Raw genomic sequence first — 16,803 nt, forward strand, 5'->3', positions numbered from 1 at the left:
TATTAATCTTTCTTATTTCTCTTAAACCTTTAATTTGGACTGTGGTTTGCAATTAGAAAATAGGCTCCAGGACATGCAACAATTCTTTCTGGATGAGAGAAGAGGATAAAGCATTTAAGAATGCCCTGGCCATCTATTTAGATGATAGCAATCTATGGGAGAAAATTGCTACTGCGGTGCCTGGGAGAATAGTTGAGGAGATCAAAGTTCCCTATGAAGTCTTAGTTGCAGAAGTAAGCAATTGAGTTGGGCCTCATACCTTTTTCTCATTATGCTGATTCTTTCAAGGAGTCAAGAAAGCTGGATAGTCATGTTGCTGTTGATAGAAGGAAAAACAATCTGAAAAAGTTCAGAATGAATCTAGTTGTAGAGAAATATCATTATGATCTGATCCAGATTGCAAAAGAGCTACTTGGTCGGAAAAGGAGCACAGGTAGGCTATGTTTCAAATGTGTATTCTTACATGTATACAATTAGTTTTTGCTAAACAATCTTTGATAATCTTTCATCACTCTTCAATTCGGAAGAGGATCACAGATAGGATATGATTCAAATGTGTATTCTTACATGCATACAATTAATTTTGCTAAATAGTTTTCGATAATCTTTCGTGGCTCTTGAATTATGGTAATCTTGAATCTCTTATTTTTATCTCTCAGAAACTTGGTCACCGACACATTTCATCAGGGTTATAGCATAGTTACGCCAAGTAATTTCTCATAGTTTAATGCATTTTAATTTTGTGGTATTTATTAAGGTATTTTTCTACATACAGAATTATGCTAATAATGTTATACGCTTTCATATGTTCTGTAATTGCACATTGACACATTTCTCAATTATATGGATATTTGACATTAATTTATGTATATTGCACATTGGAATGAAAATAGACACTTCACAATGAGTTCATTTACTATTTTATCACATATGCTATTGATATCTATATAGTAACAGACAAATTTTTACCATTGTCGTAATTGGCCATGTGTCAATATGATTGTTTTGAGATATGAATTTGAAGCATCCTTTTCAAGTTTGTCAAACACTTATGTGAAGTATCTGTGTGTAATTATTAATAGTTTATTACATTTTATGTGTTTACATGGTGATTCGTTTATTTATATGAGTTGCATCTCCATTTTCACATTTAATCATGTGCCACACATCAATATTTGAATTTGCTCGTAAGTGTTTGGTGAGAGTCCTATGCTTATTTTTTAATGCTCTAGAGAATCGAGAAAATGTGCCTGAATGATGGTGAATGTATATGTGATGTTTCTTTCATGGTGTTTCTTTCTTTATACATTACAATTCGATTGGTTGCATGAAAGCAAATTTGTTTTTGATTGCATATTGATATATCTATATTGCTTAGATGATTGTATCTTTGATTGAAGGTTGCAAAGTATTTTTTTGGTAGAAAAATAATTTGAACAGTATACTTTAAATATACTAGATACTTGACAAATCAAGAATCAAATCAAATAGCCTAAGTGCCTATTTAGCCTTAGAAAGCTTAATCCTAGAAACAAGAATTTTTCTATTCACTTTAACCATGGTTTTCAAATTCCATTATATAAATATGTAAATCTGAGTATTCTTAAAAATTTGGAACATGCAATCTACTTTTCTTGTTCTATTTTACTTCTTATTATTTGAAAGATGATATTTCAAAACCGATTATCTTTATCTACCCACACTATTGCATAATAGATTATTTCTCCAAGGTTTGGACAAATATGGGAGAGACAATTGGAGAAACATATCCAAGCTCTGTGTCCATTCTCGAACGCCTACACAAGTGGCCAACCATGCACAAAAGTACTTTAAATGAATGGTAATTGTTGATAAGAGGACAAAGTCGAGCATCCATAATGTAACAATTTTGGACAATAGGAAGATCGTAACTCACAAGTTCAGACCACTCAGCTTATTGGTGGAGTTTCTGGTGATTCTATCATAGACATTGGGTTATACCAGTCAATGAATAATAGAGTTGGTAGTGGTTATCTGCATGATTCTGTGATTGATAGCCAGTGGAATATGTTTTCCCATGTGCTGAGCACCAAGGATATTAGTGCAGGAATTGATTTGCTCGAGTCTCTGCTTGGTTCTGTAGCTGATACTCCAACTCCCAAAAAGCCAAGCAGTCAACAAATTTCTAAATCTGTAGGTGTTAGTTTGTGCACCCTTATGAATGCAAACCAGCTGATATGAGAAGCAGAAGCTACTTAGGATCTTAGAGGGCACGTTGACGATTTGACGGAATCGAACCCAAACTTGGACCACTCAAGAACGGATTCAACGGTAGAGGACACCACAATCAAGTGTGTGTACCTGATTGATAAGTCAATAAACAACCTAGGAACCACTCTAGGATGTTCAACTTAGCTTTCACAAGCTAAGGGAATTTGCCACAATTAATGGACGAAATTCTGAAATTTTATTAATAATATCGCAAAAACTCCAATGTAAACAATGACTTGGGGCTATTTATAGCCTTGTCTAACCCTAATAGAACTTGAGAAATATTAAGAAAATTTAGTCAGCCCATTGGGTTTCTCTTGGCCAAAAGCTAATATACTAATTAATTAACTTAATGACTAACTAAAGTCCTATTGGACTTGAGGCCCACATGGCCGAAGCCAAGCTTAACAAGAGCTACTTAATCGAGGCCCAATCCTCCCTTTGAGGCTTGATCACTTGCACCTTCAATTGTAAGCAATATCTTGGTAGTCTTGCAAGGATCTTCCATGTTGATTCCTTCAATGGGCGGTTTCTCTTGGGTTTAGACGGTATGAACTAAGACTTGAAGCGACTCCTTGAATCTCTTAGCTCGTGCTTGTGTCACTGGGTCTTAAAGGATCTTCACGGGGTCTACTTGAACACCATGGGCCTCTTGCTCATTCGCATCACCAGCATATGCCGACTTACGGGAAAATAGTTATTGAAGATACGATTACACCTGCTGATTTAGAAAATTTTAATGCACTATTTATTTTCCATCGTGACATGTCCAATTTGGAAGGACCTATCATCAGTGAAGTTATTGGAACTCCTGAGAGACCACAGACGATCAATTTTGAAACATCACCATTTTCAGTTCACCCTGATTTTGGAGTCTATGGTTCTCCAACTGCTAGCCGGCCGACTCTAGATCCTCTACTTTCAGATGGGATTCAGGGATTATTTCCCTATCCCGAGTCGTCAATGTTTGAAATGGACTCTCTAGATTTTGAAGCCTTTTTTTTGTAATGAACCTGATGAAATGGCTAACTTGACTTACCTAGCACCTCCATCAGGGCAGAACTGAGTGAATCATTGTGAGGGGGATTTGTTGGCAATGTCAGGACGAAGGAGAACTAGTGTTCATCACAGAAGTTTATCCTGCACAAATGTAATTCTCCCCTTTCTTAGCTCTCTCGGTGACTAATATTCTATTTTTGATTGGCTCTCAATGTGTGTGTAGAATATGTACTATCTAACTATTATACTAAATTTGCCAGTTACTTGTTATATTATCTGCTTTCAATGTTGTATAAAGGCGTCAGTAAGTAGATAAATGGTACTAAGAACTTTAGTAAATCAGAGTAATCTAGTGTTGCAATATGAATGAATAGTTAGTCTCATGTACTTTGCTAATTCACAACCAGCCCATGATATGGGTTTGCAATGTCCAGCCCAAGCCCCAACTTAGCCTCGTGGTTGTCTCTATTAGGCTAGACATGACTTGGTCCTCTTGCAACTTCAATGCATGATTTTTGCTTTCATTTTTCATTTTTTTTTTTTGAAAAAAATAATGCATTAATCCTACTCTAGATATTATTTTTAATGAAGATCGAATTTGAGTTTTTGGGGTAAGGAAGATAGATGCAAAGAAACTAGTATGATAGCATTTTAACTTCTTAATGTGTAAATTGGATTAAATTACTTAGTTTTGTAACATCTAATTAACATATATAGTTCAATGTGTGAATGCAATGGCCTCCAATTGAACCCAATTGCTGACGTGGCGCTCTCCCATTGGTTGATTGGTGGTAGTCCTCCAATTGATTCCAATTTGATGAGTTGTCCTCCTCTGATTGGTTAATTGGTGGTAGTCCTTCCAATTGTTTATAAAAAATAGTGATGTGGCCAGGTTTGATTGGTCAATTGTGATCAAATTTGTCCTTTTTTTTTCTTCCCCTACAGATTTATTTTTTTGGCTATACTCGGGTGAATTGTTTTGTTTTTTTTTTTGCTTTGTTAGATGTTAGTGCAGTATTTTTAAAATTTTTATTATCGGAAAAAACACCTTTTTCTTCTACAATTAATTGTTCATTGGTTATTTGGGTCTTTTTTTTTGGCATCCAGCGAATTATATTAAAAAAAATTGTTTTTAAAATCTCCTTATGTAATTTATTGTTCGTGTTTATTTAATAATGGTGAAAAGATCATATTTAATTGGTGATCTCTTGCAGTAAAACGTATTGAAAAAATGTTCCGTTTAATTGCCATTTTTAAAATTCCGTTTTTTCCCTTGCTGATGTAAGCAAACATATATAGTTCAATGTGTGAATGCAATGGCCTCCAATTGAACCCAATTGCTGACGTGGCGCTCTCCCATTGGTTGATTGGTGGTAGTCCTCCAATTGATTCCAATTTGATGAGTTGTCCTCCTCTGATTGGTTAATTGGTGGTAGTCCTTCCAATTGTTTATAAAAAATAGTGATGTGGCCAGGTTTGATTGGTCAATTGTGATCAAATTTGTCCTTTTTTTTTCTTCCCCTACAGATTTATTTTTTTGGCTATACTCGGGTGAATTGTTTTGTTTTTTTTTTGCTTTGTTAGATGTTAGTGCAGTATTTTTAAAATTTTTATTATCGGAAAAAACACCTTTTTCTTCTACAATTAATTGTTCATTGGTTATTTGGGTCTTTTTTTTTGGCATCCAGCGAATTATATTAAAAAAAATTGTTTTTAAAATCTCCTTATGTAATTTATTGTTCGTGTTTATTTAATAATGGTGAAAAGATCATATTTAATTGGTGATCTCTTGCAGTAAAACGTATTGAAAAAATGTTCCGTTTAATTGCCATTTTTAAAATTCCGTTTTTTCCCTTGCTGATGTAAGCAACAAAATTGCTCTTTTTCTCTTTCGCGAAAATGCATCTATTTACCAATACTTTTCAGTTAATTGTTAATAGCTACTTAATAATGCCTTTCGTTTTTGCCATCAAATAGATAGTCTTTAATTAGCGATTTGTTGCTGTTGTTGGAAAAAAAAACCTTTCTCCTAAAACAAAATGATTATCGATTTTTACAATTGATTATTAGCAATTAGTTATTGCCTAATTAGTGCCAGTATGTTGGGTTAACAAAATAGGTCCTTTTTCCTTTTGCTAGCGCCCATATTTACCTACTAATTTATCGCTGTTAATTGTTAGCAGTTGGTTAATTTTCGTTTCATTTATTCTATTGTCCAATAAAATTATGTTTACTTGTTGGTTTTTCCTTGTCATTTTATTTGTCATTGTTAATGGTTACTTAATTGGTTGTCCTGCCTTTTTACCTCTTTATTAATCTTTTCCTGACAAAAAAACTTCTTCCGTATATTTGCCTGAAAAGTTGCACTTGCCCGTTGCTTGCATCGATTTTAGAATCTATTTTCTGCCTCGGCTATCACTTCCGATTACTTTCATTTGGTGGACAGTTGTATTTGATTGACAAATTAGGGCGTCTATTTTACAATATTACCCACCTTTGAATTTCAATCCGCTCTCTCTCTCTAATTGCGGTTCCTCTTTTTCTATTTCTTAATCAGGGTAATGTTTGTAAAAAAGCTATGCCGTCACTGTGGAGTCCTGTCAACAACCGCCTTTCACCTTGCTCTCTTCAGGGAAAATCCGGTGCTTTACCTTTGCACAGTGATTTTTAGCGTTGCCTGCCTTGCCCTAGCAGGACCTCGGCGGCTTACCATCATGATCGGTGGCCGATGTGCAGCTGCTGTGTCCTTTCTTCTAATCCTTTTCAGTTGTTCCTTCGGTCGACGCAAAAAAGGTGCCCCATCAACTTGCTTCTTCTCTTGCTCTCCCTTTTTCTAGACTTTCTCGCTGCTAATCTTCTCAATTTGTTTTAGCTTGCAAAGCTGCTGTTGCTGGTGTGTTGCTGGTGAGTGTCTAGCTCGGACCCCATTTGCTGTGTTTTTTTCCCCAAAAATACTCAGCTTATTACCTTGTTATTTTTCTTCATTCATCCGCTCCTTTCTTTTCTCGCGCATTGGTTTAATTTCCTGCATTTGTTTCGTCTTGCAGAGCTCCTCTTGCTGCTGTGTTGCTGGTAAATTTCTTCCTCCAACCTCATTTTACTTATTCCCTCCGCATTTGTTGTGTTTTTCTTTCCATAAATTAAAAGCTTATTCCCTTGCTATTTTTCCTCCTTCACCCGCTTCTTTCTTTTCTCACTCACCTGTTTAATGATTGTTTAATGAACCAATCCAGTTTATTGAAACTAAGATACTCCTGGCACAACTTGCATTGGACAACTACTGTTTCTGATGTACTTTTCGACGGGCTTGGAAGGAAATCTCATTCTAACTGATTTGGGTAACTTTTCTATATCAATAGTTATGGTACAAAATCAAAGAGGGTTGCTGTATACACCAATCAATGACCTATAACAGTTTTTTCTGAGGCAATGGGTACAAGGTTCCTGACCAGGATGGGCATGTAGATTCAGTAATGGATGTTGGGAGTCGGACAATTAAAGAATGATAGGATGGAGATAAAGGGCTTTGAGTTGCAGTGTTAGAGATGGGATAGTTTACCTATATTTTCCTCCTCTTGTTCAGATTCATGTGCCCCTTTTTATGTATAACGGTATTTAGGTTAGACATCTTGCAGCTCTGCTTCTAAGGAATGCCCCTTGATTTTGTTTCCTCATTATATACTTGCGGTCTTCACTAGAAACTTCTCTTTCTGACTGCTCCCTCAGAACAGCACTTATACCCCTACAAGAGTGCCAACTCCAGCTTCGCATTTGCACTCACAATGTTTTTGTTCTCTCTTTTGCCTGAGAAAAGAACATGTTTTATGATTGGTAGAATCAATTACGAAGTCAGGAAACTGCACTGCATTAATTATTTGCATCTCATCAATTTCCCAGTCCATTAGGTACCTCAGAACAGCACTTATACCCCTACAAGAGTGCCAACTCCAACTTCACATTTGCACTCACAATGTTTTTGTTCTCTCTTTTGACTGAGAAAAGAGCATGTTTTATGATTGGTAGAATAAATTACGAAGTCAGGAAACTGCACTGCATTAATTATTTGCATCTCATCGATTTCCCAGTCCATCAGGTACCTCGTAAACTTGGGTGTTTGATAACCCCATTAAGTACTTGACGAATTAAGTGCTTATGCTATTAAGTTTGTTTGGTAACAGAATTCTCCTATCTCTGAGTACATTGAGGGCCACTTAGCTTGTGTACAAAATTTAAAGTTAAAGTTTTATCACTTCATTTGTTTAATTTTTATAAACTTACACTTTCATGTACACACCTTACATACATATACACACACAGTTTCAAACATACACTTCTCTCTCTCTCTCTCTTTCGCTATTTCTCTCTCTCTCCCTCTCCCTCTCCTGCACAGAAATACATATTTTTCGCTAACGCACACTTAAAACATAATCTTTCTTGTACAAACACAAGAACTACATCTTTCTTTGCTCAAACATGGAGTATTGCACAAAACGCATTCTCTCTCACACATACACAAGCACACTTTCCATCTTAGTAGTTTATCAGTGTTAAAAGGTGATACTTAAAAGGTGGCCCATCAGCTTGCTTCTTCTCTTGCTCTCGCTTTTTCTAGACTTTCTCGTTGCTAATTTTCTCAAATTGTTTTAGCTTGCAAAGCTGCCGTTGCTGGTGTGTTGCTGGTGAGTGTCTAGCTCCAACCCCATTTGCTGTGTTTTTTTCCCAAAAAATACTCAGCTTATTACCTTGTTATTTTCCCTCATTCATCCGCTCCTTTCTTTTCTCACGCATTGGTTTAATTTCCTGCATTTGTTTCATCTTACAGAGCTCCTCTTGCTGCTGTGTTGCTGGTAAGTTTCTTCCTCCAAGCTCATTTTGCTTATTCCCTCGGCATTTGTTGTGTTTTTCTTTCCAAAAATTAAAAGCTTATTCCCTTGCTATTTTTTCTCCTTCACCCGATTCTTTCTTTTCTCGCGCACCTGTTTAATTTCCTGCGTTTGTTTCATCTTGTAGAGCTCATCTTGCTGCTGTGTTTCTGGTAAGTGTCTTGCTCCAAACTCATATTACTTATTCTCTCTACCATTGTTGACGTTTTCCCACGAAAAAATAGCTTATTACCTTGTTATTTAACCCATTAAGTTCTTTAATTACTCTCCATCCTATTAATGCGAGTTATTTTCTCTTGTTCTCTTTCTTCTCTTTTTTAGCTCTTGTCTGCTCGATTTTATTGTGGTGTCGTTGCTCTTCTTTGCTTCTGCCCTGTCCAGTTTCTGTAGCCAGACAGGTTGGTGCTTCTGCTTCTCCCCTGTTCCCTCTTTCTTTTATATCTTGCACTTTAAATTCCATCCCCATTTCTTGTATTCTCTACTATGCCGTTGGTTGCACCTTGTTTGCATCTCGCTTCTTTAACTTCTGAATTGCCGGGACTTAGTTACTTCTTCCCAGGACTTTTGAATGACTATTTAGCCTAACAAGGAGTTATTCATCTCCTGTTCTTGTACTATTACATTTAATGAATAAAACTTACATGCATCCTTGCATTGCATACTCAGCTGCCCTTGGTTACTTACTTTATGCATCTATTTCATTTTTTCTGATTTTTGTTGCTATTAAATTTTGTATCTTTCTGCTCATTACTTGCTCAATAACTATAGCTTGGTATTTTACAAGCCCTTTGCTATTGTACGCTCTAGACAATTAAAGTGAATGGGTAGAAGTTCTACTCGCCGCAAAAGGTATGCAGAAATGCCAGACATAGAGAAAAATGACCTTCTACGTCGTCGAAGAGAAGCTAGGGCCGCCAAGAAGAAAGAAAAGAGTTTTCCCTCGCGTATTCGCAAGGTTCCACTTGGTTATGTGGAAACAGGTGTTTCTTTCCCTGAAACACTTGCTGTCCCATGCGATAGTGGAAACCAACCTCTTATGCATGGCCAAATGTTAGAAACAGGGGGTTTTAAGAACGGCCATGATAGCACCGATGTTATTGCTGAAGCGTTACAGTACATGTCATCTCATGAATCTGCTTCCGGTTGTCTCCATGGTCATTCTACTTCCCCTACTAGGGAAATGCATTCTTCACCAGCAACGGGTATACTAGGAGGTACTGTTAGTGTTACCAATTCCTGACCTTTTCTTCATGTCCATTTCCTCCTTTAGAGATCGTCTTTGCTCTCTTCTCCACGGATTGACCCTTCCGTGTTGTTGTTCTGTACGAGTAAAAAAATAAAGCTTATTTTCCGCCCTGCAGAACATCCGCTCGCTGGTACGCCTAATCTTAGGAGCTGTCCACCTACACCCCTCCATGGGAAAAGGAAAATCTTAGGCTCTCATTCTCTTACTACTACGCCTGAACTTCATCTATTTAACAAAAAGAATAGGCGCTCTGCCTCTGTATCAGTTATTGATGACCTAACAGATTCTCTGAAAACTCCTTACTGTGACAAAGAGCTCTTGCCTATGAACACTCTTTTTGAAAATGTAGTTCAGTATTGTCCTTTTACTGGATTTTCCATGAATTCTGATAAACTTTCTTCCCCTCTTCGTGAGTGACAGAGTTCTGGAAAAAAAGCTGCTTACTCTGAACCTCTTGTGTTACCTCACCAAACAAGCAGCTTTTCTCTTCTGTATGCCGGAGCCAGGCACCGCTTTTGCACTGACATACAAGTCTTACCTGATAATGAGCTTTTTGAAAATATTGTTAAGTTCTCTTCTTTGCCTGATTCTTACAATGACTTTGAAAGAAATCAGTCTGCTTTAAATGATGTCCATAGAGAATTATATCTGCAAAATGAAACACCTATCTCTGAGAAACACTCTTCTGCACCAGCTTCTACTTCTCAAGGTATATATTCCATTGCCTTTTTCCGTGTGATTGTCGATACTTCTACGGCTGCCCTGTCCGCTTATATCCTCTACAAAAATATTGTATTTGTCAGTTCTATTTGGATGGGCCTTTCATAGTTTCCTCGCTTTGCTGACTGTCCGCGGTCAAATGCTTCTGCATTTTTTTATTCAGCTTATTTCTTTGTATAGTTACAGAAATCCCTTCTGTTCGAGCTAGAACGTCTAACAAGTCTGCCAAAAAAACCCGTGTTCAAGGGAAAAAGGGTCACCATCGTAGTTCTTCTGCCCTTCTATCTAAAGATCAGCCTTCTGGTCAAAATCATGGTTCTCATGGACGTGTCAGGAAGCAGGCTCCCGGTTGGCTTTTTAATTCTTCTTCACTTTGTATATCTCGCCAGCTTATGTTATTAATTGGATTAATAAAGTTCCGTTCTCACCTATAGTTTGGAATTAAATGCAGCTAGACCTCGCAGAGGTCGTCAACAGGGTCTTTTCCAGCTTGATGAGATCCCTCATGAAGCCACTACCCTTCCAAATGTTCCTAATTGTGAACACTGTGGAGCTAAAAGGTTCTATTTGGAACCTCCTAGCTTTTGTTGTTCTGGCGGAGAGATCTCTTTAGTTATTCCAGCAATGCCTTATGATCTGAAGCGCTTGTTTATTGGAAATGATGAAGAAAGCACTCACTTTAGAAACAATGTTCGAACCTACAATAATAACCTGGGATTTACGTCCTTTGCTGCAAGATATGACCCAGAATTGACCAAAAATACGAAAGGTGTTTATACTTTTCGTATTCAAGGCCAAGTCTATCACTTCCTCAACGGTTTGACGCAGTCAACCGACAAACCATCTGGAATTCAATTCTACTTCTTTGACACTGATGAGGAATTAGCAAAGAGAACTGGAAACTCTGAAAAGTTGCGCGAAGGCACTTTAAAATTGCTTATGCGCATACTTTTGAACAATCCTTACGCCAAATTCTTTAAAAGTCTCAGGGATATACCAAACCTTGATAGCTATAGGATCGTTCTTAACTGTTACCCTGGTTTAGACCAGCGCGTCTATAACCTGCCATCTACCTCGCAAGTTGCTGCTATATGGACTGAAGATGAAAATGAAACTGTAGACAGGAGTGCTCATATTCAGGTTTACACTCACTCGCATACCAGCCATAGAATTAATCATTACTATGGCTGTTATGACCCTCTACAGTATCCTATTCTTTTTCCTCGAGGTGAATGTGGATGGCACCATGGTATTAAGAGACTATATAAGAGGAAAAGAAATGTGGACTGCTGTGAAGGCGATTCTAATGTTGACCCTTCTTCTGTTAGCGACCCTTCACACTTAATAGACTTAGAGCGCAGAGGCAAGTAAATCACTTACTGAATCTACGCTATTAAATATTCACCTTATAGCATCTTCTTCATCGAGAAAATATTTTTGTCTTATATAGCTGTTGATCGAGGGAAGCGCGAGGGAGACACGGTGTCAGCTAGAGAGTATTATTGCTACAGATTTCAAATAAGAGATGATGATGAATCAATGTTATTGCACTGCCTTAGGCTTCTACAACAATTTTCTGTTGATTCTTATGTGAAGATAGAGACTTCAAGGTTGGACTTCCATAGGCATCAACAAAATGTGATAAGATCGGAGATCCTCCAAGGTGTCTTGGACAGTGTTTCTATAGGGCAGTCCGAGGGGTCTAAAGTCGGTCGGAAGATTGTTCTCCCATCCTCTTTTATAGGTGGTCCGAGAGACATGAGACGCCGGTATCTTGATGCAATGGCGCTCGTTCAGAAATATGGTAAACCTGATCTTTTCCTTACCATGACCTGCAATCCAGCATGGAAAGAAATTCAGGACAATCTAAAGTATCATGAAAAGCCACAGGATAGACCAGATCTTCTAGCCAGGGTTTTTAGAGCTAAATTTGAGATGCTCAAATCTGAAATTTTGAATAAACAGATTTTTGGTGAGGTCGCAGCATGTGTCCATGTTATTGAGTTTCAAAAGCGCGGATTTCCTCATGCTCATTTACTCCTGATCTTAAAACCTCAGTCCAAGCTGCTTAATCCAGAATCATATGATAGGGTGGTGTGTGCGGAGTTGCCCGATCGTGCTCGCTACCCTCACTTATACAATCTTGTTGTCAAACATATGATCCACGGCCCCTGTGGAACTATGGATAAAACTTGTCCTTGTATGAGAGACGGTACCTGCAAAAGCCACTATCCTAAAGATTTCTGTCCGCATACAATTCATGCTGAAGATGGTTATCCACATTATAGAAGAAGGGACGATGGCAGAAAAATAAGGGTCCGAAGGTTTACTCTTGATAATAGGTGGGTTGTCCCTTACAACCCATACCTCCTTGCTTTGTTTGATTGCCATATAAACGTCGAGATCTGTTCTACTATAAAACTGGTGAAATACTTGTACAAGTATGTGTTTAAAGGTCATGATCAGGCCTCCTTTAAGATTGTGACTGATGGCGGTCCTCCTGATATTGATGAAATTAATGAGTTTCAAAAGGGCAGATATATTTCGGCTCCCGAAGCTTTTTGGCGTATCTATGAATTCCATCTAAATGAGATGACTCCATCTGTTTATACACTCCAAGTTCATCTTCCGAATCAGCAGTTCGTTTCCTTTGATAAAAACTCAGATCTCTTGCTGTTATTAGCCAAGGCTGATTTTTTGAAAACTATGTTAACTGAGTTTTTCAAAATGAATGCAACAAATGCAGTCGCTGAAAATCTTAAATGCTTCTATAGAGATTTCCCTCAGCATTTCGTTTGGACTCCTAAGTACAAACAGGTTAGATAATACACTTTTAAGCTATCTTAGCTGCCTACCTTATACCTTTATAGTTTCTAACTTAGTTCTTCTATTAACAGGTTAATAAGTTATGTTTTCCCAGATTTAACTCTCTATTCTCGGGATCCTTATAGTATGATCTGTAGGTGTATTCTTACTCCTAAAAACAGTTCAGTTGATGAGCTAAATGATATCCTGATTAGGAGGTTCCCTGGAAAGCTCTATACCTACACTAGCACGGACAGAACTGTTGACCAGCGTCACCAGGGTGATTATGAGGATTTTCTTAACTCTCAAAATCCAAAAGGCCTTCCTCCTCACAAGTTAATGCTAAAGGAAAACTGTCCAATTATATTGATGAGGAATCTTAATCCTCTAGAAGGCCTCTGTAATGGTACTAGACTCATATGTAGAGAGCTTGGGCATCACACTATTTCTGCTGAGATTGTTTTTGGCCAGCATCAAGGCAAGATTATCCTGATTCCAAAAATGCTTCTACAAACTCCTGATAATGAGAGGAATGGCGTTGCCTTCGTAAGAACACAGTTTCCAGTCCGCCTTTGCTTTGCATTGACCATCAACAAGTCCCAAGGACAAACTCTCGACTATGTTGGCATTTATTTACGTGAACCTGTTTTTTCTCATGGTCAACTCTATGTAGCTCTGTCCAGAGCCAGAACCTCATCTGCACTCAAAATTCTCATTGTTCCGGGGACCTTTGAGGGTACAAAAATAGACTGCAAAACTAGAAATGTTGTATTCAATGAAGTTTTCCAGTTCAGTTAACTGTATATCTATCTTACATTCAGGTATATCTAGATAACCCCATCCCTTAGCTTACTTGTTCATGCGATTTCATCCATATCCAACTTTCCAGATTACAAATCTTTTGCCTTCTTTTTTTTTTTTTGGCAGAATGGCTGACGTACTACCAATCAGAAATATCACTCCTAACATGAAAAATTGGTGTTGTCTTGTAACTATTCAAGAAAAGCAACAAGTTACTGATTCAATGGGGACACCAACCAAGAAACAAAAAATGATCTTCTATGACTCGGAGGTATTGTTTTAGAACACCTTTTCCAGACATAGCACTTCTTCGATCTTGCACTCACTTTAATGAACTCTTTCAATTAATCTTCTTAACAGGGTTCTAGAGTAGAAGGCATCATTTTCAATGCTGACATTCCGAAGATGAGCCCTATTCTTCAAGTTTACAAAAAGTACAGGATCTCAAATGCTGATGTCAGAAATATTCCAGAAAAATTTCAGACATCTGGCTTGACTATGCAATGGGTGATAACTGCTAGGACTGTTATTGAAGAAGTTAGCAGAGAAGAGGACATCATGCCTGTTAAATTTTCCTTCACAGAGTTTGCAGATTTAGCTCAATATATGGATGACAAAAGCAAATCTGTGGGTAAGTTTTAGCTACCTTTGAAGTGCAAGTTCGGCCTAATCAAACTTATCCTTACTTTTCTGAGGTGCCTTTGATGTCTCATAGATGTTCTCGGAGTTGTAATTAGTTCGTTGGACAAGAAAACGATAAGTAAGAGCACCAAACAGTCATGTGTTCAAAAATTTGTCCTCCTTAATGAAGAGTAAGCGTCATCTTTTTATAATCCTATCACTCCTTTTTACTAGATCTAGCTTGCTATTTTTGTCATCCTCTTTGTTTCTTTGAATGCTGACTTATGTATCAATGTCAATACTAGGTCTCAAACAGTGATGCTATCTTTGTGGGATAACTTCTTGAACAATGAAGGACAGATTTTATTGAATAACATTCAGACCTATCCTGTTGTTATCGGCCGAAGATTGAAAGTTAACAACTATAATGGTTCGGTGAAATGCTGCCCTTCTGTGTGATAACATTTATTTACTTATTAAAATGCTTGCAAATCATCCCTGAAATCTTTTGCTGTCTATTTATCTTCTAGGAGTTTCGCTGTCTACCTGGTTCGATTCTGCAGTCCTTGTTGACCCGCCCATACAGGAAGCAAGGGAGTTGAAAAATTGGTTCAGTGCCTTTTCCTTTGCTTCTTTCATAAACATACAATATACCCTGTTCTCATTTCGTTTTCCTTATTCTCTTATTTCATCGTTCTTTCTGTAGGACAATGAGAAATACTAAGTTAATTGCGCAGCTCATTGAAACAAAGGCTTACATTAAATACAATCCTGAGCTCTTTCTGAAAGCTGACCAGAAGACTACTTTAATTTGTAATGTTTCTCTGTCGCAGAAGGTGCTGAGACTCTCTTGCTATTTATCCACTTTTCTTAAAATTCCTCATGCATATTTAGCTTTTGATCTCATTCCTCGTTACCTTTTAGACTGCACTGGTCAAGGCAAATATCTCTTTTGAAGACATTTTTCAGAAATATTGGTATATGAGCTGTGGAAAATGTAACCGTGCTACTGCAGCAGACTATGGCATTGAGTTTACCTGCAATTCATGCAAAGAAAAGAGCCCTGCTGTGCCCAGGTGCTATATTATTAAATCATCAGCATTAAAATTACTTGTAAATTGTACATGATTACGCCATGCTTAAATCGGTTACCTAATGCACTATATGTTTACTTTTCAGATGCCGGTTCGACATTGATTTAAGTGATGGCAGTGGAGTTATACCAGCCTCCATCTTTGGAGACCTGGCAGAGAAACTTCTCACATTCACCGCACTTGAAGCAATGGATCATTTTAACCAGGTAATTTTAAATTCCTATCATTGTTAATGAAACCAGCATTCTATTCCCAATTCTCATTCTTTTTTTGCGTTGCCTGTAGAATCGCGAACTTCCTCTTGAGTTTGTTCACAGTAGCCTGAAAACAAAGACATTTCTGCTTCATATTAAACCAGTCCAAGCTCAATTAGCGGATGCTAGGCAGCGTTATACCGTTTTGCATTATTCTGAACTTGGACAAGAGATTGATTCTGCTCAGTTAATTGGCCAACCAGATGCTTTGCCTATCTCAGCTGAACACAGAGTTCAGACTGCTCAGCTGCTGACTCCAGGTTGGCCACCATAGCTAAAATTTTATCAAATAGCTTCATATCTTACCAGCATATTTAGCCAATCTTTATTCTTGTAGGGGAGAGTAGCTCTGGTTCAAAGACTCGCCTCCGCCTTGCTGATAAGTTTGATGAAGCAGAAACTACTGCCATTGATGACTTTGCAACTGCTACTGACAATTGCAGCAAAAGGACAAAATTAGGCTGAAACACCTTTATCCCCTTTTGGCTGCTGGAAATTGGATATTTTTTGCCCATTTCATCTGCACTTCTATATGCAAAACAGATATAACTATAAACCTTTTGTCTTCTGTAAATGGTAATCTATTAAACAACTTTTGCATCATCATTTAACATTGATGATTGCTTTTGTATCAGTGTTCGTGCCAGCCGTCCAAAGATGAACTGCAATCTTCAATCCTGAATAGCGGGGAGATTTTTGCAGAAATCTTTGGATTCCTTGCAAGAAACTTACTTTGTGCATCCTGTCAACTTTAAGATTTATATAATTTGAAGTGCTTTTCTATTCCTTTTCCCTTTTTTTATGCAAATATTCCATCGATTCTTTAAGCCTCCAGTTATGTATATACAGTTCCTTTGTTATTGCACCTGCCAGCTTCTTGGCTACATACACGTTATACATGCAAGTCCTATTGCTCCTATGTGTATTGATTCCTTGACTGCATATATGACAGACATGACAAACATATGTCTATTTATGAGTTCCCTTCAACCAATTAAACAGTGCAAGCCGAGGTGGATGTTAACTATATATTGTGGCCTTTTCATGCTGAATGGTCTTTTCATGTGTTGAATGGTCCCCTGCCTAATAAATACCATTGAATGGTCTTTTTTATTAATTGTTCTTTACCA

General features: G+C 37.5%; 2 protein-coding genes across 3 annotated transcripts; both read left to right on the forward strand.

Annotated features, from left to right (window-relative positions):
* The first annotated feature begins 5,962 nt into the window (after window positions 1–5,962).
* LOC113699488 (replication protein A 70 kDa DNA-binding subunit B-like) lies at window positions 5,963–16,456 on the forward strand. Of its 2 annotated transcripts, XM_072056483.1 has the most exons (18): window positions 5,963–6,042; window positions 6,122–6,153; window positions 6,297–6,321; window positions 6,483–6,587; window positions 7,897–7,928; window positions 8,072–8,096; window positions 8,260–8,284; window positions 8,454–8,530; window positions 13,831–13,975; window positions 14,065–14,335; window positions 14,420–14,516; window positions 14,631–14,755; window positions 14,856–14,934; window positions 15,032–15,161; window positions 15,250–15,401; window positions 15,505–15,625; window positions 15,705–15,933; window positions 16,011–16,456. In XM_072056483.1, the coding sequence occupies exons 9-18, from the start codon at window positions 13,832–13,834 to the stop codon at window positions 16,136–16,138; spliced, it is 1,476 nt and encodes a 491-aa protein (XP_071912584.1). In that variant the 5' UTR covers window positions 5,963–6,042; window positions 6,122–6,153; window positions 6,297–6,321; window positions 6,483–6,587; window positions 7,897–7,928; window positions 8,072–8,096; window positions 8,260–8,284; window positions 8,454–8,530; window position 13,831; the 3' UTR covers window positions 16,139–16,456. The 2 variants fall into 2 exon arrangements, with proteins under 2 accessions (XP_071912584.1, XP_027075658.1); XM_027219857.2 differs by lacking the exons at window positions 5,963–6,042; window positions 6,122–6,153; window positions 6,483–6,587; window positions 7,897–7,928; window positions 8,072–8,096 and having other exon boundaries at window positions 6,291–6,321.
* On the forward strand, window positions 8,953–13,701 carry LOC140010515 (uncharacterized). Its single transcript, XM_072057796.1, has 7 exons — window positions 8,953–9,346; window positions 9,494–9,723; window positions 9,799–10,087; window positions 10,279–10,446; window positions 10,550–11,461; window positions 11,549–12,905; window positions 12,996–13,701. Exons 1-7 carry the CDS (start codon window positions 8,953–8,955, stop codon window positions 13,699–13,701), a joined length of 4,056 nt encoding a protein of 1,351 aa, XP_071913897.1.
* Window positions 16,457–16,803: the final 347 nt, after the last annotated feature.

Source organism: Coffea arabica, chromosome 7c, assembly GCF_036785885.1.
Source record: "Coffea arabica cultivar ET-39 chromosome 7c, Coffea Arabica ET-39 HiFi, whole genome shotgun sequence".
NCBI lineage: Eukaryota > Viridiplantae > Streptophyta > Magnoliopsida > Gentianales > Rubiaceae > Coffea > Coffea arabica.